The sequence below is a fragment of the Lissotriton helveticus genome, chromosome 5_1, assembly GCF_964261635.1.
Source record: "Lissotriton helveticus chromosome 5_1, aLisHel1.1, whole genome shotgun sequence".
In the NCBI taxonomy this organism is placed as follows: Eukaryota; Metazoa; Chordata; class Amphibia; order Caudata; family Salamandridae; genus Lissotriton; species Lissotriton helveticus.
The window spans coordinates 521,810,783-521,835,519 of NC_136065.1; the positions used below are offsets into that span (position 1 = coordinate 521,810,783).

A 24,737-nucleotide genomic window follows, 5' to 3' on the forward strand; every position below is an offset into this window, starting at 1 on the left:
TGAAACCTCTTCAGCACTGGTACTCTACAGTGACAGTAGAAGTTGACCTGGCTCCTGTTTTGCACAGGCACTTACCACCGGCATTTCACTGATGGCAAAAACTTTGAGATTTTTTGATCTTTCGATTACATTTTGCATTTAAAGATGCACTGCTGTTGGAATTTGAAATTCTTATGAGATTTTGCTAGAAATTATTGAAGGTAAAAACTAGGGGCCTCATTTATGAGAAATGACGCCTCGCTGCGTGAAAGCAGCGATGCATCACTTCTCAGTGCGCACTCTTTGCGACATATCTGATGCGTCATATTTAATGTAAGACGCATCATGTCGCAAGGAGTTACAGATACGTCAGTATTTCTGACATATCGGTAAGCGCAAATGTGACACATTGCTGGAGTGTGTCACAAAAGTGACGCAACTCCAGGAATGCGTCCTTTCACATGGGGCAAGCCCCATGTGAAAGGGCTTGTGTCAGTCTTACGCCTGCTGTGAGGCAGGCGCAAGATTTTGACGAAACGGCGTCCTAGAAGTGAAGCAGTGAAATCTCATAGATTTCACTGCGTCACTTCTGCGAGGCTTTTTGCGGGGGATGCCCCCCCGCATACATTATACCTGACGCAGGTAGAATGTAGCGCAGGGGTTTACAAAGTGACGCAGCTGCTTAGATGAGTCACTTTGTAAATAGTGCGCAACAGGAGGCAACAGGAGGCATGTTTTACGCCGCCGATGCGTCACAAAAAGTGACGCATCGGAAGCGCAAAACTGAAGCAAGGCCTCATAAATGAGGCCCTAGGCATTTTGAATTAACTTTTAGGGGCATTTCAGTGTTATGTCCTTTCTGAAACGTCTGTCGGGATCAATAAACGCAATCGGTGCAGGTCAGCATTGAAACCACACTAAAATATAAATGGAATGGGAAGCCAATATGAATAATACCAAAACGCTAGTTAATTGTTCATTGATGTTAGCCATTTCCTGGGCAGTGTCAAGCTGGGTCAATCAGTGAGGGACATGGCAAGGAAATTGGCTTCCAGATTTTGCACTGATCATAGGGAACTCTAAAGTCTACTGTAGAATGTTTGTATGAAGCCAAATGGTATAATTTCTTTCACTGTTGGACGTGCTCCCTTTTTATCACCCTTTAATTTATCTGCTACTTTTCCAGGAAATTGCCAAGTACATACAGCGCCAGGAGCTAGAGTCCCATCGGAGATCTGAAGAGCCTGATATCCAGAAGGAGAGTTTTGACGAAAGCAACAGTCGAGGCAGCTCTTCGGAACGAAGAAGAAACACAGACCAGAAGGTAACACACACTGGACACGCGCAGAAAAAGATGTCACAAGCTGGGATTATTTTCTGGGGTTATGCCCAACAAAGCTCCTCAACAGTTATAAATAAGCAATGGTGTCTATCGGATGTTTGTGTTTTGTAGGCTTAGCTCAGACCATAAACCATCAACAATGAGGTGGTTCCCTAGTGCACAACATCTAGGGCTGTTGCCCTGTCTGAAATTTCGCTAATCAGTGTAGGCTATTGATGGCATCAACATTGCCTTGGTTTGAATTGCATGTAGCTGTAGTGGAAACCCATTGCAAGGTATGTATGAAAAACACATTAATTGCACTAAATTGCATATAACATCTACTCTAAAACATTGGTTACCTACTAGGTAAAGGGTTTCCGTTTAAAATCTACTCTACTGCACTATATTTAAAACTCTGCAAGATGCGACTCGCCGTTTCTCAAGAAAGTTACAGTCTGATTCATCAAGCCGAAATCGGCTCGCAAAGGGCCAGATTCTGAGAATCTGGCCCTTTGCGAGCGCTATTTTTGCATTTGGGATTCATCATCCCAAATGCAAAAATCGGTAATAGCGATTTCGCTATTTTGCGAGGAATTACATTTAAGGAATCTCTATTTGAGATTCCTTAAATGCAATTCATCATCCATTTAAAAATTGCGAATTCGCAATTTCGGCCCGCTATTTACCGCGAGGTCAAACCTCGTGGTAAATAGCGAAAACTTAGAAAAATGCTTTTAAAAGCATTTTTCTAAGTTGCATGTTGCACACACACATGTCCTTTGGACATGTGTGTGCGCAACACCTGTTTCAATTTGCATTTAAGGGGTGCTACAGGGTGTCCTTTGGACACCCCTGGCACCCTTTAAATCGCTATCTTATTTGCGATTAGCTAATTGCTAATCGCAAATAAGGAATACTCCCCATTCATTCCTATGGGCCTTTTGGCCCATAGGAATGAATGGGGAGTTATTCCCTATTTGCGATTAGCAATTTGCAAATCGCAAATAAGGAATGTGTAGGAATCGCAATTCTTTTTGCGATTCCTACATGAATCCCGTTTTGCAAGTCTGTAATAGCGATTCCTTATGAATCGCTATCATAGACTCGCAAAACGGGTCTTTGATGAATCAGGCTGAAAGTTACCATCAGCTAGATTCATGAAAGGAAATTGCGCTCGCAAAGGGCCAGATTCTGAGAATCTGGCCCTATTGCGAGTGCAATTTTTGCATTTGGGATTCATCATCCCAAATGCAAAAATCGCTATTAAAGAATTCGCACATTTGCGAGGAAATGCATTTAAGGAATCTCTATTTGAGATTCCTTAAATGCAATTCATTAACCATTTCTACATTGCGAAATCGCAATTTTTGGTCGCTATTTACCACGAAGTCTGACTTCGTGGTAAATAGCGAAAAAATGGAAAAAAGCACTTTAGTGCATTTTTCTCAATTGCATGTTACACACACACATGTCCTTTGGACATGTGTGTGCGCAACACCTGTGTAAATTTACATTTCAGGGGTGCTACAGGGTGTCCTTTGGAAACCCTGGCACCCTTGAAATCGCAATCTTATTTGCGATTAGCTAATTGCTAATCGCAAATAAGGAATAACTCCCCATTCATTCCTATGGAATCAGTGGGAATCGCAATAAATATTGCGATTCTTACATGAATTCCGTTTTGCGAGTCTGTAATAGCGATTCCTTATGAATCACTATTTAAATGCATTCCCTCACGCAGATTCAAATATTCCATTCCAGCCCCTACTTTTCTTCAGGTTCCGAGATATACAAAGCAACGTATGGAAGGCCAAAGTTACTCAGATCAGCGCCCTTGCTGCGGAACCCTCTACCAGATTACTTGAGTCTAAAAAAAACGATATCTGACCTTAAGCTTAAAACCTGCTATTTTCGTCAGGCTTTTACATACTAGTTTAACTTTTTGGAAGTTCTTTGTCTCTTAGAAAGGCCTTTATGTGTTGTCAGACTTTTTGCTTCCTTTTCGTTACCTTAGTCTTATAGCGCCAAGAAACTGTTGGTGAATATGTGCTTTAGCAAGTATTATTAACATAACAGAATATAATTGTCAAAATATTGTCTGGCATGAATATCCTGACCAAAAGTATTACTCTGTTGGATTTAATAATTGAGGATACAGTATTTTTGGCATGCAGTTGTTTTAAAGATTTGGGAATTCGACATACTGACATAGCTTCATTTATACAAATATGATTTTATGAGAGGATATATTTGGGACCTAAACTATTTATTTCAGATTCAACTTAGTCTATGCTAACATCAAGATATGGCCAAGGTAGAGATTTGAGATGCACTGTTAATGTCCCCTTCAGGTCACAGACAATTTGTGTTTGCTTCATGTCCATAACAAGTGTTTTATCTCACCGTTACTACAGTCCTTTTCCTGCAGTGGATCTATCTAGAGTCAAAATAGTGATGATGTCCAACTGGAACATCACCCTTACTTACAGGTAATCACATTTGTCAATAAAATGATTATTCTTCATAGGTACATGGGCACCCTAACATGAGCGAGATGCTCTGTAGTAAAATCATTTATTGTTCTTTGTTTGGCATTATGATCCAGCAGGCCTGGGAAGGCGACGGACACAGCTACTTAAGTCCATGTGAGAGGGATCCCACAGTAAGTTCTTTCATCCCTGTCTTTAAAATGTATCTCAGGTTCTGCAATTTAACACTTAAGTCATGGGTATCCCTGGCATCAACATGCCCAAAGGACAGTGAGCACCAGCACAGGTAGTGGCAGGGGCGGCTCTAGGTTCATGGCGGCCCTGGGCAGGGAGCGTAGGTAGGGGGCCCCGGAAGAGGTGGTCCGGGCGGGGCGGAGTGCGGAGGCCAGTGAAGAGGGGGGGGGGGGTCAGGGTGTTTGGAAGTGGAACAGAGCCGGAGGCCGTCAAATCCCTGCCAGGGGCTGCCACGCAAATATGTATCCATCCTCAGAGGATTATTACATTAAGGATATATATTGGTGTGGTGGCCCTGTGCAGGTGCACAGTTTGCACATGCCTAAGGCCGCCCCTGGTAGTGGTCACAACATGAGCATAAGTCTTCTTAAGCATTTTTGGCAGTTCAAATTATCACATGCTTCTAATATGTGAAGCTTCTGAGTGAATTGAAACAATTTCACATCCTTCCTCAATAATTTATGGGAAGCGTATTCTGCAAATTAGGAGCAGATCAGCTTGTACACAAGTTAAAGGGAAGGTTTAGAAGCAGGTCAAACGCTTCCAATACCCTCAAAGGCACTTCACAAGAGTACGTTTCCTCAGGGGATCAAACTCGGAGACATAACTTTATCCAGTGCTTTTGGAGAACTAAAAAAAATAAAAAATTGCAGTAAACAAAACATTTAGGAAAGTTTTACTTTTTGAGTTTTCTATCACACACATTTGGCTGTAAAACCTTATTTTTGCATTTTTATATCAGTGGCGGCTGGTGCTATTTGGCACTGGTAAGGCATAATACTTGCCCAGAATTCAGTGCACTGGGAGCCTGGTTACCTGAGATGGAATGAGGCACAGGCAGTCTTCTCAGGACCATTTCTCCCTGGTGTATCCTGTCTGCAGATCTTGTCAAATGAGAGGCACAGCAGCAGCAAGGAGAAAGTGAAACCAGGTACTTGTTTAAACTGATACACTGTGCATGCACAGCTGTTTGCTACTTGTGACCCGACGTTGCCGTCATCAGAGCTCATGACACTGATGATGCCAGGTCATATGGTTACAGACTGTCCGTCCGGGGATTTCTAAATAGGAAGCCTGAAGAATTGATAGGGATCCTCGGGCTAAAAGGTACAGTGTCAGAGGCTACTTTAAAGCGTCATCTAGGATTGTGGAGAGGCGGCCATCAAAATGGCAGGCTTGGGCTGGTTTATGGTAAGCCCTGGTTTAGTCAGCAAAATTACGAAGGATGGCCCATGGGCACTTGCATATGTGCCAGTGAAAAGTGCCTGATTCTCGGACGCTCTCGCTCAAGCAAGAGTCAGAAACTGCCAGTCAGCAAAGCTTTACTATTTCTCAAATTACTATTATATTATATGACTATGCCATTACATAATATATGTACATCACGTTATATAATACTATTATATGACTATAATGGAAATTAAAAAATGAGTGAGTTTATGATGCAGGAAATTGGGTGGGCTCCGCCCCATAGCCAAAGAAGAACCTAGCCATCTCTGCTTTATATACTGGATAAAGAACTGATAGAGATCGGGGGTCACCTGACCAAATAATTTCACCATATAGCTTTCGGGCCCATAAATTTCAATTCACCATATACATTAATCAGGCGACCTCACAATCTACCATCAGCACCCTGATTCCTTCCTGTTGTATTCTAGTGTACCCGACTTACCATCCACCGTTACGGGTACCTATGACCACAATGGATCAGGGAGCTAGCTGTGAAGAAAGGCAGGCAAAATACAAAATCCAACTTAAATACCTTTGATATTCATCAAATGACCACGGACAACTGGGAAGTTTTAAGAATTTTATCTAGAAATCAGTTTCGGAAATCATAAGGTTTACAGTCAAAAGACAGTCGATAATCAGGATAACGAAAATAACATAACCATAAAGAAACAATGTAAGGGTAATCATTGAAGTTTGTAACTGGAGTAACAGGAAACACGCTAAGTGGTCTTAAACTGAAACTCAAGAATAGACATCTATAAATGAGCAAACTATTTGCATGTACTAGAATTATACTATTGGAACGTACTTCATGAAAATGGGTAGAAATTAGGAATCCTATCCGTCTATCAAAAAGGGTGGGAAGAGAAACACTCTATAATTCTAATAACGTTACTTCAAAAATCGGAGTTCAGGAGGAAATTATCAACCACATTTATAATCCATAGACAATATGGAAATAATGTACTCTAAAAGGTAGGGTAACATAGGAACATGCTATGAAAATTCAATTCAATAGGTTTTCATAGGGTAGATTTTGCAAAAAGCATGGAAAATATGACGTGTGCAAAGGTATGTCTTTATTGAAGCAAAGACAGAAAAATAGAAAGGTGCAGTATATAGTTTCAGCCCTATCTATATATTTACCTAGAATGGTGTGAAAACCAACCCTGGCCACGGATCAGTCAAGGACAGGAAATACCCCAAGGAATAGCAGTCATCAATGGGACAGCAGGTGCAGAATGGACACCCCAGGACAGGACAGGAAACCCAGATTAGGATCAGGACAGGACCACCAAGGCACGACCAGTACCCGCAGTTCGAAGCAACGCCTGCGCTCCACCCTCTCTGCAGCTATCAGTCAGAACCCCGATTGGGTTAGCGAACTCCCCAGCAAAGTGCTCCGCCAGCACTTAAGGTTTAGTAAAACCTTTAAAAGTCTATGGTCAAATTCGGACAGAGTGCTCCGCAGCACCTCTGTATTCAGTCACCTATTGAGTGCGTTGGGTCAGTGACAGGTCAGCTATTCAGACAAGTCGGACAAATTCTATAGCTAAACCTAGGCTAGATATACTCTTTTCGGGTCAGTGTACCACCCCCCAATGTTGCAAAGTGTCAGAATCCCCAATTTCGATTGGTCCCAAAGTAGGCTAGGTTAACACACCAATCGGAACAGACTTTTTTAAGGCCTGATTTACATTCTAGGGTACCGCCTAGCCAGTTTAGGTTTCCCACAGGCAAGTAACACAGAACACAATGGAGAATGTACAATGTAACAAGTTAGGAACACAATTTCTCCATCCTCCTGGGTCAGAGGTGGTTTTCTCAGGAGCATCTTGTCTGTGGCTGCCAGCTGGCTGAGTTCCACCGCTCAAGGCTATTGCTCCCTGGGCTGCGCGGTCATGCGCAGAAGAGACCTTCAAGATGGCTTTCGACCCATTCGGACCTCCCGTTTATCACGGTACATGAAAAGTAAGCAAAAACAAATTAAAACATAGAAATAAATGACTAAACTACATAACATGATTGAGTACTTATGTTTTATCACTATAAAAATATACTATGCAGTTATGGTTTAGTGCAATACACAATAACACGAGAGCATCTGCACAAGCTTCACCATGTTATTACACAGCATCCATCTTGTGGCTATTACGCATGCGCACCCTTTCCCTCCAAATCACAATTACGTCACGTCACGTGAGTATGCCTAACGCATGCGCAGAAGCAGTATTCTAAATGGCGGCCATTTTTAGAAACATAAATTAATCGTATTAGTAAAACACATAGGCAAGCATCCCTAAGATACATGAATATAGCAAAAATAAAGGAATTTTAGTACAACATACGGTTTTGTTACCGGGTTATGACAGATTCGAGGTTCATGACTCAAGCAAGTTGCGTAACATGCAAATTCTTGCTCTATCAATCCCCAAGTCTGTTCTGCAAAACCATTGACCTGATCGCAACCATTTCGGTATTGACCAGCAGGAATCCATGAGCTGTGTCAGTAGACAACACATCCACTATTGTGGATAATTTGCAAATTCTGTGAGTGTTCAGAACCACTCCCACTCCAGGTATCAGTGCACTAAAAATACTACCCATTATTTCACCTACACTTTCTCTTCTACTACGCACTAAGCCATTAGTGTTTTCATTGCTTCCAGCAATTTCTTTCACATAGTATATTTTTGGGAAAACAATGCCAAAGTAGCAGCTTCCATACCAGTGATCCGGCAATTTGAAATAAGCCTTGTTTCCACATATATAATAAATTCCGGGAAACACAGGTTCTGACCCATTTTTGAAACCCCAACCTCCAATTACCTTGTAATTGTGTTCATATTGACTGGAACCAATGAAAATGTTATTATAATAACTAGTCTTCTCGCGATGAAGACAAAGTTTCCCTTTCCTTTCGAAATCCAGCAACAGAGCAGGACCACTCCCACGATTTGAGGTGCCTTCCATATTTTCTGCCCATTTAGGAGTTTTCTGTCTCCTGTCATTTGCCTTTCTTTGGAAACTCTCCCTTCTCTTCTCTGCCATGTTTAAAAATATTTTTTCTTGTTCATGTAAAGAACAGGTCAAGTTGTCTCTGTGTGCTTCATTTAAGTCTATAGTACCTATAGTCAGAAAATATTCTCCCATATAACGTGTAATGTCACTTTTAGTATGTACAGGATTCAGATTTCCACGTATAGGAAGTTCAGAAAATATCACGTCAGAATTAGAATAGTAGTACTGTAACGGTCCTCTTTTGTAAAATAAACTAGCTAAAATGCTACAGGAAATTCCATAAGTCAGAGGTAGGTGATGATAAGTCACGCCTTCAGCTACAGAAGTAGGTAGCTTCATGCAGACATAGCAATCTTCTATTTCCATAGTTTCTACATAGTGCACTAAAAGATTAGCGAAAACATTTAATTGTGTCTGGTTTCTAACTCCATGGTAATGTAGTCCTTCCTCATCTGATGCTTCTAAGTCTCGTTTTGTTTGTCTGAGTGCTTTTTCACGTCTTTCTACACTTCGTGTTGTCAGTTCTTCAGTGTCAGTGGTCACAGTCTGAGTAGGGTCAATATTAGTATTTTTGCTTACCATAAAAGGAATGAAAACTGTTAGTCCTATCCAAATTATTATCACTATAGCTATACTACATATACATACTTTGCAGCATGTTTTGCAACAACTGCGTCTAGGCCTTCCATTCACGTTTGAATCAGACATTTTTCGTTCAGAAGAAGATTTCTCAACTCCTCTCTGTGACTTTGCACAGTTATCTTACTTTGTGCAACTTCAGGTTAATTTGTCTTCCTCTTCTGTAGACTGATCAGCAATCGGTTCTCCGTCACTTTCGTCAGTTAAATCAAGATCCTCGAAATCCTCCAAAATCAAAAATGTCCATTCAGGATCTTGGTATTTCTCGTTCAGTCTTTTTATTCGGTCACTCCTTCTTTTGGAGCTTTCTCCAGCTTGTTCTGAAATTCGAGGACTTTTCCTTCTTTCTGCAAATTTTTCTTCTACTGTTTTTATTCTCAGTCTCAGTTTCTTAATAAATCCTGGTTCAATATTTTTCTTTTTCTTGAGTCTTTTAGTCGGCACTGTGTTTTGGCTTTCTTCTAATGCTCTTTTATTTTCGTTTGTTTGTGGCACTCCTGTCTCTGTCTCTTCCCTTCCTATCTGACTAATCCCAGGTCTTGTATCTATTTCTTCTGCCTGGTTACTAAGCTGGCCTGGTTCAGGTGAATTTTGATTTTGGCTTTCGAATGTCTCTGTTTCGGTGTCCTGAACACGTTCTTCTAGTTCTATCTGATCCTGTTCAAGCACTTCGATCTCTTTATTTTCTTCTGCTCGAACTTTTGTACTAGTTCTAGTCTGTCCCTTTTCAATTTCAGGAGTCAGTGGAGGAGTATCGATCACTTGTTCCGTCCCTGTCTGACCTCCCTCTTCGTCCTCAGATTTGATGTGAATCTCAATGATCTGAGGGTCTTCGCCTGTGCCTATCTCTTCCTCTCTATGCCACTCTCTATCTTCTTGGGTTCGCTCTCTTGTTCTTATTGGGTCTTCAGTTAAATCGATTATGGGTATCCAATCATCTTGGCTGGTGCTCGGTTGTTCGTCATCAGCTACTTCAGGACCAACATCTGCAGACCCCTCAGCTGGACAACCTTCAGCTCCAGGTTCCTCGTCTGGAACTACTTTCTGTGTATGGCTGGCATGGATCCACTTGGGAACGCCTGCACACTTCACTGCTGTCGTGGTCACCAGTATTATTTGGCGTTTTTCTCCCCACCTTGGTTCAAGGCAACTCGAACGAGTATGCTTCTTGATTCTAACCCAGTCACCAGAAACCAATTTGTGAACTGGAGTTGTCGGGTTGGCGACGGCGTCTTCCCCAATCTGGCGAGAGATAGAACGCACTTGGTCACCCAGTTGCTTGCAGTATTCAAGTACCAAATCATCAGAAATGCTTAACAGTTTGTATCCTGATACCCATGCTTGTCTCATCACTCTTCCCATTAGGATTTCATGGGGGCTCAGGCCTGTTTTCCGATCTGGAATACTTTTGAGTCCCATCAGAACAAGAGGCAAAGCAGTAATCCAATTCATGCCAGTAGAGTCACACATTTTTGCTAATCTCGATTTTATAGTGCCATTTATTTGTTTTACTACTCCAGAAGCCTCTGGACGATGTGCACAGTGCAGCTTTTGTGTAATTCCAAATGCTTTACAGAGCTGAGCCAGTATCTCATTCTGAAAATGTCCGCCTCTATCTGATTCAATCATGACTGGAACCCCGAACCTAGGTATCAACTCTTTCAGTAACAGTTTGGCTACAGTTATGGCATCATTCTGTGGGGCAGGGTAAGCTTCCACCCATTTTGAAAACAGGCAGACAATGACAAGGACATATCTTTTTCCCTCACAACGAGGCATGGTGATGAAGTCAATCTGAATTCTTACAAAGGGACCCCCTGACCTTCCAATTTTCCCTAGTTCAACTACTGTTCTTTTACCAGCGTTGAACTGTTGGCATGTCAGGCACCTCTGGCAGAGTGATTCTGCTACCTTCCTGAACTTCGGATTAAACCAGGTCTGTTGAAACACCAGAACCATGGCATCCCTACCAGTGTGTGAACTTCCATGTATTAATCTTGCCATAGAGGAGAGCAGATGTCTAGGTAACACAGGCATACCCTTTGGGCCCACAATGACACCATCCTCACTCCTTGGTCGACAACCAAGTTCCTTCCACTTCTCTTTCTCTTCCCAAGGCACCGCATGCTGCCATTCTCTCACTTCATCCCAGGTAGGTACTTCTTCAAACATCATAAGTTGGCAGCTGTTTCCAGTCCCTCCCAGTCTGATATTTATTGACATGCGATCCATAGCACATTGTTTTGCCACTCGATCAGCAAAATCATTTCCCAAAGATACAGCGTCAATGCCTCTTTTATGGGCAACACATTTGACTACTGCCAATTCTTTTGGTAATTGGATTGCTTCCAGTAAATTTTGTACAACCCCTCCATTCCGAATGGGGGTACCTGATGAAGTCAGGAATTCTCTTTGCAGCCATAATTGGCCAAAGTCATGCACAACCCCGTAACAGTACTGACTGTCAGTATACACTGTTATTTTTTTGTCTTTTCCCAATTTGCAAGCTCTTATCAATGCTATCAATTCGGCTACTTGTGCAGACTTTACTCCAAATAAACATGATGCTTCTTTAATACTGGTTAAAGAGACTACAGCATAAGCAGCGCTTAGGCCTACAAGTTCGTGTCTCATACATGAGCCATCCACAAACCATTGCTCATCATGTACAGGCAAAGGGGTTTCCTTAATGTCTGGGCGAGGTTTAGTACTGAATTCTGTCAGGTCAATGCAGTCATGCTCGTTTGCTCCTTGGTCTTCTACAACCATTGAGTCAGGGAGTAGGGTGGCTGGGTTCAGTATATTACATCGAGTAATAACTACATTTGCAGCACCCACGAGAATCCTCTCGTATTTAGTCAGCCGACTAGGGGTGAGATACTGGGTCTTTGTTCGGGTCAGTAAAATTACAACTGCATGTGGAACATACACAGTTACAGGATGTCCCATTACAATGGATTCACTCTGCTCTAAGCTCGTGCAAGTGGCAGCTACTGCTTTCAGACATCCAGGTAATCCAGCAGCCACTGGATCCAAGGTGGCAGAAAATATGCCACTGGGCGTCTAATCAAACCATGCTCCTGGGTTAAGACTGATAATGCACAATTGTCTCGTGTGTCACAGAACAGGGCAAACTCCTTAGAATAGTCAGGCATTCCTAAAGCAGGAGCTGTACACAGGCAGTCTCGCAATTTAGTGAATGCTGTCAAACTTTCATCATCCCATTCAACTGGATCCTTTGCTCCTTTCTTGGTCATATTTATCAAAGGCTTTGCTAGGACTGCGAATCCCACAATCCATTGCCTGCAGTATCCTACAACCCCAAGAAACATTCTGATCTCTTTCTGAGTACGGGGTAACTGCATCTTTTGAATTATACTGACTCTCTCGGAAGTGACTTTTCTGATGCCTTTTTTATCTGGTGCCCCAGAAATTTCACTGATTTGGAACAGAACTGCAATTTCTCATGGGCCACTTTATGTCCCTTTTCACCTAGGTGATTCAGCAAGGCAAGGGTGTCAATCACACAATCCCTATGACTTTTAGACGCCACCAAAAGGTCATCTATATATTGTACCAAAACAGACTTTCCAGGTAAGACTAAAGATTCGAGGCATTTTTTCAGGATCTGATTAAAGATAGAGGGGCTTTCTGTGTACCCTTGGGGGACCCTGTTCCAAACGTACACGTGACTGTTGAAAGCAAATGAGAAAATAAATTTGCTATCTGGATGTAATGGGATCGAAAAGAATGCATGACATAGGTCAATTACAGTGAACCACTCAGCATCCCAAGGAATCTGATTCAGGATCACTGCGGGGTTCGGGACAATAGGACAGCAAGGAACAACGATTTTGTTTACCTTTCTCAGGTCCTGCACTACTCTGTACTTGCCACTAGGTTTCTTGATTCCAATTATTGGAGAATTACAAGGGCTGCTCATCACTTCTTGTATGATGTTTGCTTCTAACAATTTCTGTATTTCAATGGCAACTCCTGCTCTCACTTCAGCACTCATTCTGTAAGGCTTGGTATTAGGGTAAACTGCATTTTCTTTCATGGCTATTTTTATGGGATCTACATTCGCCATTAATCCTACATCCTTTCCAGTGAAATCCCATACTTCTGATTTCACTGTCTTTTGAAGTTCTTCGGGTAAGTCTGTTACAGTCAGTCGTTTAATCTCTGAGTCAGGTCTGATTAACATTAATTTATAGATACCATCTTCGTCTGGGGTCTGAATTTCAACGCCCTTTGGTGTGCAAAAGATAGTACAGTTCATTTTGCACAACAAATCACGTCCCAGTAAGTTTACTGGACTGGTGTCACAAACGACAAATCTATGCATTTCTTTGAAGTTCCCTATTGAAATCTCCATGGGCTCAGTAACTGGGGTACTAATCAATTGATTAGATACACCTACTACCTGGATTGCTTCTCCCGAGAGGGGTAGGTTTGGAACGTCCGCTGTTCTCACAGTAGAACGGGTAGCACCAGTGTCCAACAGAAAGGTGACATCATTTCCATCAACCTTTCCTTCAATGTATGGGCCTGACTGGTCTACCGGCAAGGAGGCGCCAAGTACACACTCCTTGTCCTCCCCTCTCAGGCCCCGTCAGTACTCGTCATCACAGAGGAAAGTGTCATTTAATAAATACTGTGAAGTTGCTGCATTTCTGTTCTCATTACCTCCCCAGATTTCTATGTCGTCACCCTGCGGTGATTTTCCCTTAAAACTAGGTTTTGGCGCTCGGGGCACTTGGATTGTTTTTACCTGCTGCTGTGTCTTTCTTGGTCTTTCATTCTGCGTCTGTGGAATTAAATCAGGGGTTTGGGTATTATCATTCTGTAAATACGGACACTCGTCTCGCCAATGTCCAATTTCCCCGCACTGGTGGCAAGGGAATTTCTTTTTTGCTTCTTCTCTACTCATTTTTACTTTTGGCTTCCCCCCACCCCCAGGGCCTTGATTTTGGGTACTTTTATTCAATTTACTGAATTGCTTTTCCTGTTGTTCTGCGAGCTTTACCTGTGCCCACATCACTTTTTCCTTGAGGGCCTTTTTCTTATCTGCCATCTCGTCCTCACAGTATTTTGCATACCGTAGGACCTCATCTATTTTCTTGGACTGCCAACAGATTTTGTTATCTTTTATCCACTGACAGATTTCGGGTCTTAAACCGTTTACAAACCTGTAAATGAAGTGGGTCATGTCCTTCATCTCGATGTTATCTATACCGCTGTATGTTTTAAACACCTGTAACAGTCTTTCATAAAAGGAGTGCACAGTCTCATCCCTTTCCTGCGTGGTTCTATCTATTTTTGTCCAATCAGTTTCCTTTGCGGGCACCTTTAGCTTCAAATGTTGAATCACTTGATCATATTTTCTCATCACTTCTTTAGAGGGTTCCCCTGTTCCAGAGTCCCTCGGGTATTCTTCACTAGGCCAAGCTATGGCTATTTTACACTCGGTCCATAAGTCTACCGGAACTACGATGTCAAAGAACCCGTCCAAATCTTTCCACAGGCATTTCTGTACCTTTACAAACCTTTCCACTTGCCTGTACCAGTCCACAGGCTTCTCTCGTAATTTTGGGAAATCATTTGTAAAGGACACAATATCCTGTCTGGACCATGGAACATGTACGTATTTTCCACCTGGCACTTCACGCATAGGACATAACTGTTCTGGTTTATCAGCTTCTTTTAGAACGAACTGAGGAGTCACTTGTTTAGATCTAGCCTCCTCTTTCTTTTTGGCCCACCTGGCTTTCCACCTGTCCACATCTCCCCATTTCTGTAATACTGTCAATAACTCCTTGACCTGTGCCTTCTTCCCTGACATGTTCAGGTTTTCAAGATCCTTGTCTGAGAAATCTGCTCTGTACGGCTTTTGCAAAGGCTTTGATTTCGAGATATCTATTCCCATACTAGCTGCAGTGTAAGTTAGCTTTTCATGGAGTACCCTGGCATTTCGAGTAAGGCTCTTGCAGATAAACAACAGCTCTTCTTCTGTGTAGGTAGTTAATCGATCTAATCCTACATTTCCTGCCATAAGTTCTTCTATTTCTACTCTCAGTTTGTAGAGATCTAGAGGTTTTGACTGAAGAGTTTGTTTTTCTAATTCTCGACTCCATCTCTCAATTTCTTCAGGAGTTACTACCGTGACACTTTTAGTACCCGAAGTTGATTCCATTTGAATCTCCCTCACATTAAAAGGATTATGTCTTTTCTGCATCCTTTTTCCTGATTCCCTGTTGGGCAGATCCATTAGCGACACTTCAGACTCACATTCACTTGTTAAGTTGTCTATAATTAAGGGCTCTGATCTCGGTTGGGCTACAACTGGGGTAATGACTGGAGTTCTTGGACTTCCCTGTCGGTCCCCATACAAGGGAACCACTGGTCCAATAGTAACCGGAATGGTTAAAGACTCAGGACTTGCATTTAACTGAGAAATCCTCTGAACTATTTCAGCTCTCTGCTTAGCTAGTGCTTCTCGCTCTCTGTCCTCCAATATCCTTTCAACGGAATTGTCATGTAATATTTGTGGGGTTAAAGTTGGAGCACAACTCGGGGCAGTGGGAGGTGTCTCTCTGGGTCTTTCACCATAACTAGGTCTAGGGTGCAAAGTACCTGTACCTAGAGATCTGGGTTCCTCCTCATATGGAGGGTTTAGGAACGGTATGCCTGAACCGGATGGTCTCGCCTCACCTTCATAGGGAGATCTAGGGCAAAAGTCTCTTTCCCGGGAGTATCTTGCGTCCCCACTAGCTGGCATTCTTGGATAAATATCCCTTGTATCTACGGGACCTAAACTCTCGGTATAGGGAGGCATGAAGCAACCCCCTCCCACACTGGCAGATCGGGCCTCTTCCTGGGGCGGAGGTCTTCGAGAATTATCCCCCTCACTAGAAGGTCGGTGTCCTTCATTATAAGGAGGTGGACTTCTCAAAAACAGGTCATTTAACAATTCATCATCCAACTCTCCAATAGGCACCCAATGCTTACACTTTTCCATTTTCTTCTCCCCCCCAGGAGGACCACACGCTGGCATCATTGGAAACAGTCCTTCTACAATCATATTCTGTCTCCACTGTTTCATCTTTTTGTCACGGGTCTCTTGTTTTAGTTTCGGATAAAATTTAGTTAACCCTTTATCCATTCGGGGCTTATCCCTTTCAAAAGCTTTGATTTCCCATTCCTCTAGTGCTTCGTACTGCGTTAATCTAGGTCTGGGATGTAAATCATTCATTCGGGTTCTCAAATTAAATAGAATTCTGCCATTAAATGTACCTTCTAACGGAAAAGCCAATACTCCGTCATCTTTTGCGTACTCCACCCAATTTTCCAACCATACACACGAGTGGTACCCTTTATCAAACATCATGAAAGATGCGGGAGTATTCAGTTGCGGAATGACAACACCCTCTCTGGTTCTAATCGGTTTGTCCTTTTTGAAGTAATTCTTTACTTTCTTTACGAGAGACACTTTTCTTTTATTTCCGTACATAATGTCGTTTTTAACACCTTTCCACTGATCGTTCTCAAATCCCATATGCCGTGGATCAGGTCTAGTATGCGGTCTGTACGAATGCCACATACGAGTTCTGCGAGCGGCTTTGTTTACAAGTCGCTCCCAATCCTAGTGCGTTTCTTATTTTCGTGCGACCAATGAAATGCACGAATTCAAATATTCTCGACCAATGGGTGCGCGGCCTTTCGCGAGACAGGTTCTCACGCTTCGGCACTCACCCCTCCTTTACAATTCCAGCTCCGCTACGCACCCGCTGCGTCTACCAATCCCAGCGCGGCACAGAGTGACGTCAGAGCAGCTTCGCGACTGACTCCCTCCTTTACAAGGTAACGGAAACTTTATTTCTTTCTAAAGTGCTAGTGCTTGGTTATTTTACAACGAATACACATTCGCCACTGTACTCAAGTGTCTAGACAGGAAAGAATTGTTTCACTGCAAGTAAACTACTTCCATTTACTTTTCACACGCTACGGGTAGATCTCTTCTGCCTACCCTTCACACAAGCATTGGAGAACCTGCTACTTCCCTAGACTCATCCACCTGTCCGGGATATATTCTAAGTCTAAAGTTTCACCAGCGAGCCCCTTTGCTTTCACCCAAGCTCCGATGAACCTGCTACTTTTCCGGTGTGACCCTCACTAGGTTATGCCACAATAGGAATTTTGCCAATGAACCTCGTTGCTAACATTTATTCAAACATACATTCAGAAAAAACCCTAGTTAGTGCTTCCAGTTCTACCTAACCTGCACCAACTTTCCTTAAAGCCAGTGACCTCAAAGCAAGTGGATTCTCTTCACCACTCGCTATTCAATTCCCCGGGGATTCCCAACAACACTTAAGACGTTTTACTAATGAATGGATAAATACATATAACAGTATAATAATAAGAACAACAATTTTAAAACATTTCATAATTTTTCAAAGCAAACATTTCAAGTGAGCGATCAATTCACCCGAACTGCCTACCCTCTTAGCAGCAACAAGGTTTGTTACTTAGCAGCATCTAACTTATCTAGCTTAACTAGTCCTACCTAACTTTAACTAGTCCCTAACCATAGCTCTGCTACCAGAAATACTGATAGAGATCGGGGGTCACCTGACCAAATAATTTCACCATATAGCTTTCGGGCCCATAAATTTCAATTCACCATATACATTAATCAGGCGACCTCACAATCTACCATCAGCACCCTGATTCCTTCCTGTTGTATTCTAGTGTACCCGACTTACCATCCACCGTTACGGGTACCTATGACCACAATGGATCAGGGAGCTAGCTGTGAAGAAAGGCAGGCAAAATACAAAATCCAACTTAAATACCTTTGATATTCATCAAATGACCACGGACAACTGGGAAGTTTTAAGAATTTTATCTAGAAATCAGTTTCGGAAATCATAAGGTTTACAGTCAAAAGACAGTCGATAATCAGGATAACGAAAATAACATAACCATAAAGAAACAATGTAAGGGTAATCATTTAAGTTTGTAACTGGAGTAACAGGGAACACGCTAAGTGGTCTTAAACTGAAACTCAAGAATAGACATCTATAAATGAGCAAACTATTTGCATGTACTAGAATTATACTATTGGAACGTACTTCATGAAAATGGGTAGAAATTAGGAATCCTATCCGTCTATCAAAAAGGGTGGGAAGAGAAACACTCTATAATTCTAATAACGTTACTTCAAAAATCGGAGTTCAGGAGGAAATTATCAACCACATTTATAATCCATAGACAATATGGAAATAATGTACTCTAAAAGGTAGGGTAACATAGGAACATGCTATGAAAATTCAATTCAATAGGTTTTCATAGGGTAGATTTTGCAAAAAGCATGGAAAATATGACGTGTGCAAAGGTATGTCTTTATTGAAGCAAAGACAGAAAAATAGAAAGGTGCAGTATAGAGTTTCAGCCCTATCTATATATTTATCTAGAATAGTGTGAAAACCAACCCTGGCCACGGATCAGTCAAGGACAGGAAATACCCCAAGGAATAGCAGTCATCAATCGGACAGCAGGTGCAGAATGGACACCCCAGGACAGGACAGGAAACCCAGATTAGGATCAGGACATGACCACCAAGGCACGACCAGTACCCGCAGTTCGGAAGCAACGCCTGCGCTCCACCCTCTCTGCAGCTATCAGTCAGAACCCCGATTGGGTTAGCGAACTCCCCAGCAAAGTGCTCCGCCAGCACTTAAGGTTTAGTAAAACCTTTAAAAGTCTATGGTCAAATTCGGACAGAGTGCTCCGCAGCACCTCTGTATTCAGTCACCTATTGAGTGCGTTGGGTCAGTGACAGGTCAGCTATTCAGACAAGTCGGACAAATTCTATAGCTAAACCTAGGCTAGATATACTCTTTTCGGGTCAGTGTACCACCCCCCAATGTTGCAAAGTGTCATAATCCCCAATTTCGATTGGTCCCAAAGTAGGCTAGGTTAACACACCAATCGGAACAGACTTTTTTAAGGCCTGATTTACATTCTAGGGTACCGCCTAGCCAGTTTAGGTTTCCCACAGGCAAGTAACACAGAACACAATGGAGAATGTACAATGTAACAAGTTAGGAACACAATTTCTCCATCCTCCTGGGTCAGAGGTGGTTTTCTCAGGAGCATCTTGTCTGTGGCTGCCAGCTGGCTGAGTTCCACCGCTCAAGGCTATTGCTCCCTGGGCTGCGCGGTCATGCGCAGAAGAGACCTTCAAGATGGCTTTCGACCCATTCGGACCCCCCGTTTATCACGGTACATGAAAAGTAAGCGAAAACAAATTAAAACATAGAAATAAATGACTAAACTACATAACATGATTGAGTACTTATGTTTTATCACTATAAAAATATACTATGCAGTTATGGTTTAGTGCAATACACAATAACACGAGAGCATCTGCACAAGCTTCACCATGTTATTACACAGCATCCATCTTGTGGCTATTACGCATGCGCACCCTTTCCCTCCAAATCACAATTACGTCACGTCACGTGAGTATGCCTAACGCATGCGCAGAAGCAGTATTCTAAACGGCGGCCATTTTTAGAAACATAAATTAATCGTATTAGTAAAACACATAGGCAAGCATCCCTAAGATACATGAATATAGCAAAAATAAAGGAATTTTAGTACAACATACGGTTTTGTTACCGGGTTATGACAGATTCGAGGTTCATGACTCAAGCAAGTTGCGTAACATGCAAATTCTTGCTCTATCAGAACCTCCTGCCATACATTATTGTAAGGACTTGCAAGTCACCAAGGCCACAGAGATACATAAGGGAATGGGGCCGAAGGCTGAGTTCCTTTATAAAGTCCCAGTATTCTGAGGGGAATTATAATAGCCTTATCCTGAAGGGTAAAGGTAGATTATTCCTCTGAATTCACGGTCACATATCGTTACCCTTCACCCACATTCTTTTTTCAAACCTTAGTCTCTTCAATACTATGTTATGGCTGCAAATCTGTAGAATACTTGTTGAACTCATTGTCGTCATTCAGTGAGGACTGTTGCCCAGAATGTGTGGCGGTAACGTAGATATTTATCTACTGTATAGTAATTAACTCAGCTGTGCGATACACATTTGGGGTCTGATTTACAAAGAGCCTCTACAGTCGTGGCAGGGTCTCTGCACTCGTGGGGGGGGGCCTTGGCACTCGTGGCAGGGTCTTGGTACTCGTGGCAGGGTCTTGGCAATCGTGGCAGGGCCTTGGCACTCGTGGCAGGGTATTGGCACTCGTGGCGGACTCTGCACTCGTGGCGGACTCTGCACTCGTGGCGGAATCTCTGCACTCGTGGCAGGATCTCTGCACTTGTGGCGGGATCTCTGCACTCATGGCAGGATCTCTGCACTCATGGCGGGATCTCTGCACTCTAGGTGGGACCTCTGAACTCGTGGCGGTATATCTGCACTCATGGCGGGATATCTGCACTCGTGGCGGGATCTCTGCACTCGTTGTGGGACCTCTGAACTCGTGGTCGGATATCTGCACTCATGGAGGGATATCTGCACTCGTGGCAGGATATCTGCACTCGTGGCAGGATCTCTGCACTCGTGGCGGGATCTCTGCACTCGTGGTGGGAGCTCCGCACTTGTGGCGGGATCTCCGCCATGCAATTTCTCATTGCAGAGATCCCACCTCGAGAGCAGAGATCCTGCCACGATTGTGAAGCCCCTGCGATGAGTGTGGATGGTGGTAATCAGCTAATGACTGCACGTTTTAGGGAAAATAGTTAAGAAGAGAGCCCTGAAAAGCCTGCTATCGATATCATTGTTTTAAATGCAGTCTGCTCCGTGACTGTCTTCCACATACTCTGGTAACTGAGAGTACACACAGTGATGTTACTATGCATAGAAAATCATAAAGAAAATATAAGGTCCATTTTATAGATATTAAAAACTGACATGCGGTATCAGTTCACACAGTCAATTTGAAAATACATACTCTCAATGAGACCGTGCGCATGGATCATAAAGATCCGAAACATTTTTATTTGCACAGCTTTTAATTATGGAAACTGTGTTTTACTTATATTGTTGATTTCGTCGTATACGACTTTTTGCGCAGAGTAAAGAGTGTGTCAACATTTGTGATATTTCTTTACATCCTTTTCGTAAACTTCTCACATTTGCAGCATTTGCAAGGCTTTTTTTTTTTTTTTTTAAATAGTTCTTAAAAATGAGTACTTATTTTGGCAATCTGTGTTGAATACCGCCTTATACAACACTAATAAAATGGTTGGTTGTGCACATGCTATAAATTACAGAAAACAGTTAGGCCTTTATGTAAGGTTAGGAGCTGATTTCATGAATTAATTTTGCTCTTGCAATTTTCAGTACTGTTGTGCAGTAGGTAGGTGTGCAATCAATGCACCATTTCGATTGTCGGACTGCAGAATAACGTACCAATGGTGCAATTTCCCCCCTCTTCTGAGGCATGTAAACCCAGAATTTGAACCATTTGCCCTCATGAGTTACATTAAGTATTACCTGGCACAAATCTTGACAGCATACACTCACAAGATCCCAAAAGATCCACTATTTGCAGCAGTTCAATAAAAGGGGGAATCATCTCTACATGACGTTATGAACCGCCTACAAACAAGGCAAAAGCAAACCGAGAAACTTTGCAGACTGAGCTTTGTGCATTATCATAAACCGTGAACTTTTCAAAATTTCAGAAGCAAAAATGATTTGTGTCTCGCAAAGCTGTGTTTAATAAGTCTTTTAAAACACAAAAATGTAAGATAATTGTTGTTGCTTAACTGTCTTTTTTTGTATTAAAAAAAATCAGATAAGGATTAGGAAATACGTAAAGATGATTGACAAGGGTTATAGGAACATTTTGACCTGTGTGTAGTTAGTACACATTGCAGTGTTATTTGCGTCAGAAAGGACCAGACACTGACACAGATCATATTAAATACGTCAGGCCATCGTGAATAGGACATCCGCCCCCCACGCTTTCAAATCTCTCAGAGGACTGTGATAAGTTTTTCCACAGAGAGATGATGTCAAGCTGTTTCTGAACTCATACTGCGACTGTGGTTTCCTCATTGAGTAAAATCAAACCACGGAAGTAATGCCACACCGACGGAGGAAAACATTTTCTAACTTTAAGAAATAGTGCTGAATCTGGTGTTGGGTTTAGGTTTCACACCAATAAGATTTTTTGTCTGATACTGAATCTGTTCAATAGCAGTCTTTGTTTCCTTTCAATTTCAGATTTCTGCAGTTCTGTGCTTGGCTAATTAATTTATTTAGGGCCATGAGACAAATTACAGCAAACTGCATTGAGAGTATGGCTCCCAGTTTTCCATTTTCACTCGTAAATATAGGACAATGTGTTTCCTGTCCGCATTTATTTTTAAAAGTTGAAAAATAGACAATATTGGGCTTCTTGGGAGTGACTTACAGCCTGATTCATGAAACGAAAATCGGCTCGCAAAGGGCCAGATTCTGAGAATCTGGCCCTTTGCGAGCGCAATTATTGCATTTGGGATTCATCATCCCAAATGCAATAATCGCTATTACAGAATTCGCTATTGTGCGAGGAATTGCATTTAAGGAATCTCTATTAGAGATTCCTTAAATGCAATTCATCAACCAATTTTAAATTGCTAATTCGCAATTTTGGGCCGCTATTTACCGAGAGGTCAGACCTCTCGGTAAATAGCAAAAACTTAGAAAAATGCTTTTAAAAGCATTTTTCTAAGTTGCATGTTGCACACACACATGTCTTTGGACATGTGTGTGCGCAACACCTGTTCCAATTTGCATTTAAGGGGTGCTACAGGGTGTCCTTTGGACACCCCTGGCACCCTTTAAATTGCTATCTTATTTGCGAGTAGCAAATTGCTACTCGCAAATAAGGAATACTCCCCATACATTCCTATGGGCCTTTTGGCCCATAGGAATGAATGGGGAGTTATTCCTTATTTGCGAGTAGCAATTTGCTACTCGCAAATAAGGAATGTGTAGGAATCGCTATTTATTTAGCAATTCCTACATGAATACCGTTTTGCGAGTCTCTAATAGCGATTCCTTATGAATCTCTATTAGAGACTCGCAAAACGGTACCTTGATGAATCAGGCTGTTAGTGTTTTGTTCCCTGAATTCCAGGCCAACAACTGAGCAGATAGACTTCATGGGGAGTTAGTTATCAAACAGGATGAGATTACCCTTAATGTAGGCAGGCATTTGCCAATATATGTTTGTAGTATAATGCTAATATTTACCTGTATTGTTTTTTTATATTTAGTTGCCTTATTTGCTGAAACACAAAATACATCTAATTATGAGTGAATGTTTGTCTGTTAAATAAATGTGGAAATATACAATTTTATTACTTCATTTATCTATAAAATAAATATGGATTAATACCAATAAGATGGTAAACCAAATATATAGAAATACATACAAACATAACTTAGAAAAACAATGAATGCTATATAACCCAGAGCCTTAAATATGAGGTATCCCGACCGCGGTGTATTTCATGTGCTAGAATACATAATTACGCCATTGAAGGTTCGGCTGATGTAATTGGGGAATTAACTACAATTCCCACCAGCCCAAGCGAGAAATTGTAATAGAAGTTAGCAGTCACGCTGTGACATTACTGCATGCACGTGCCTGGCATCCTCACGTCTTATGTCTACCCACTTAGGCCTTGAAATTGGAGCTCACTTGTAGTGCTTCCACTTCTGAGTGGGGACATAGGATTTGCAGGAAGCAGCATAGCGATCTGTACTACAATGGGATTTACCTTCCCAGTTTAGCCGTACATTTGGTGTTTTAAAGGAAGCCTGAAGAAAGTACTCGTGAACGGCCTCCCTGGGATCAACTAACAGCTCAATATGTCAAATTAACCGGTAGTTCCCTCCACCCTCATCGGGAGCTAATCAGTAGTCCATATACATTTGTACTGTAGCCAGTTAGGTAAAAAGAGCACATTTTCTGATCTAATATATAAAATAGCCTCAATATGGAATGCATTATTCATCCATATGGATTACATTGTGGCATGCTGTAACATCTAGCTGCGGGAGTGTGCGGGGCATGTGTACAATCAAGTGTACATGCACTGAAGGAGGGTTGAGAATGCTCTTCGTCTGCTTTAGTTTATTTCAAAACTGAATAATGAAAAATTCAGTACCTGATACTTCGGGAATGAACTGATCTGAAAACCACTTAACTAGCTATTGTCATTTTGTGATTAATTTCCATTTTATCCCACGCCTGTTTATCTCTGGCAATTGGTGTATTGCTTTTATTTTCCCTTGTACCCAAATTACAGAAGCCTCTAGATTATAAGATTCAGTAATTTGAGGGGCTAAGGCCCTGATGAATACATGTGATTTTGTTATGCACTAATAAAGGCAGACATTTGTTAGTTAATACAAGACACGAGGGACCTATTAAACCCTCTTATTTTCAATTGTGTGAATGGAAGGTTGGAAAAAAACTAATTTGACCCGTCCCAACACAGTTGGCCCAGACTGAGTCATAGAGCGAATAGTGCTGGTGACCTGTGGTCCTTGAATAGTAAGGACATAGTAGGTCATTAAGTGTTATTGTCTGCAGCTCAGTGTGATACCAACTGCAACAGGAGCTCTTGTGGAGCGGACCTGGGGCCCTCTGTGATGAAGAATGCAACCAAGAGTGGATGAAGTTGTACCATCCTTTTACATTTAAATTATATAGTTTTACAGTTTACTGGAGTTGAATGTAATCCTCCACTGAGACATGTTTCCTTACTTTATGTTAGATGC

General features: G+C 42.0%; 1 protein-coding gene across 2 annotated transcripts in view; it reads left to right on the forward strand.

The window, feature by feature from the left end:
* The window catches only part of LOC144754714 (uncharacterized), a 520,145-nt gene that overhangs the window by 437,868 nt on the left and 57,540 nt on the right, over positions 1 to 24,737 (forward strand). For both annotated transcript variants that reach the window (XM_078642863.1, XM_078642864.1), the window contains one exon: positions 1,166 to 1,303. In XM_078642863.1, coding sequence (XP_078498989.1) covers positions 1,166 to 1,303 — 138 coding nt within the window. The remainder of the gene's footprint in view (positions 1 to 1,165; positions 1,304 to 24,737) is intronic.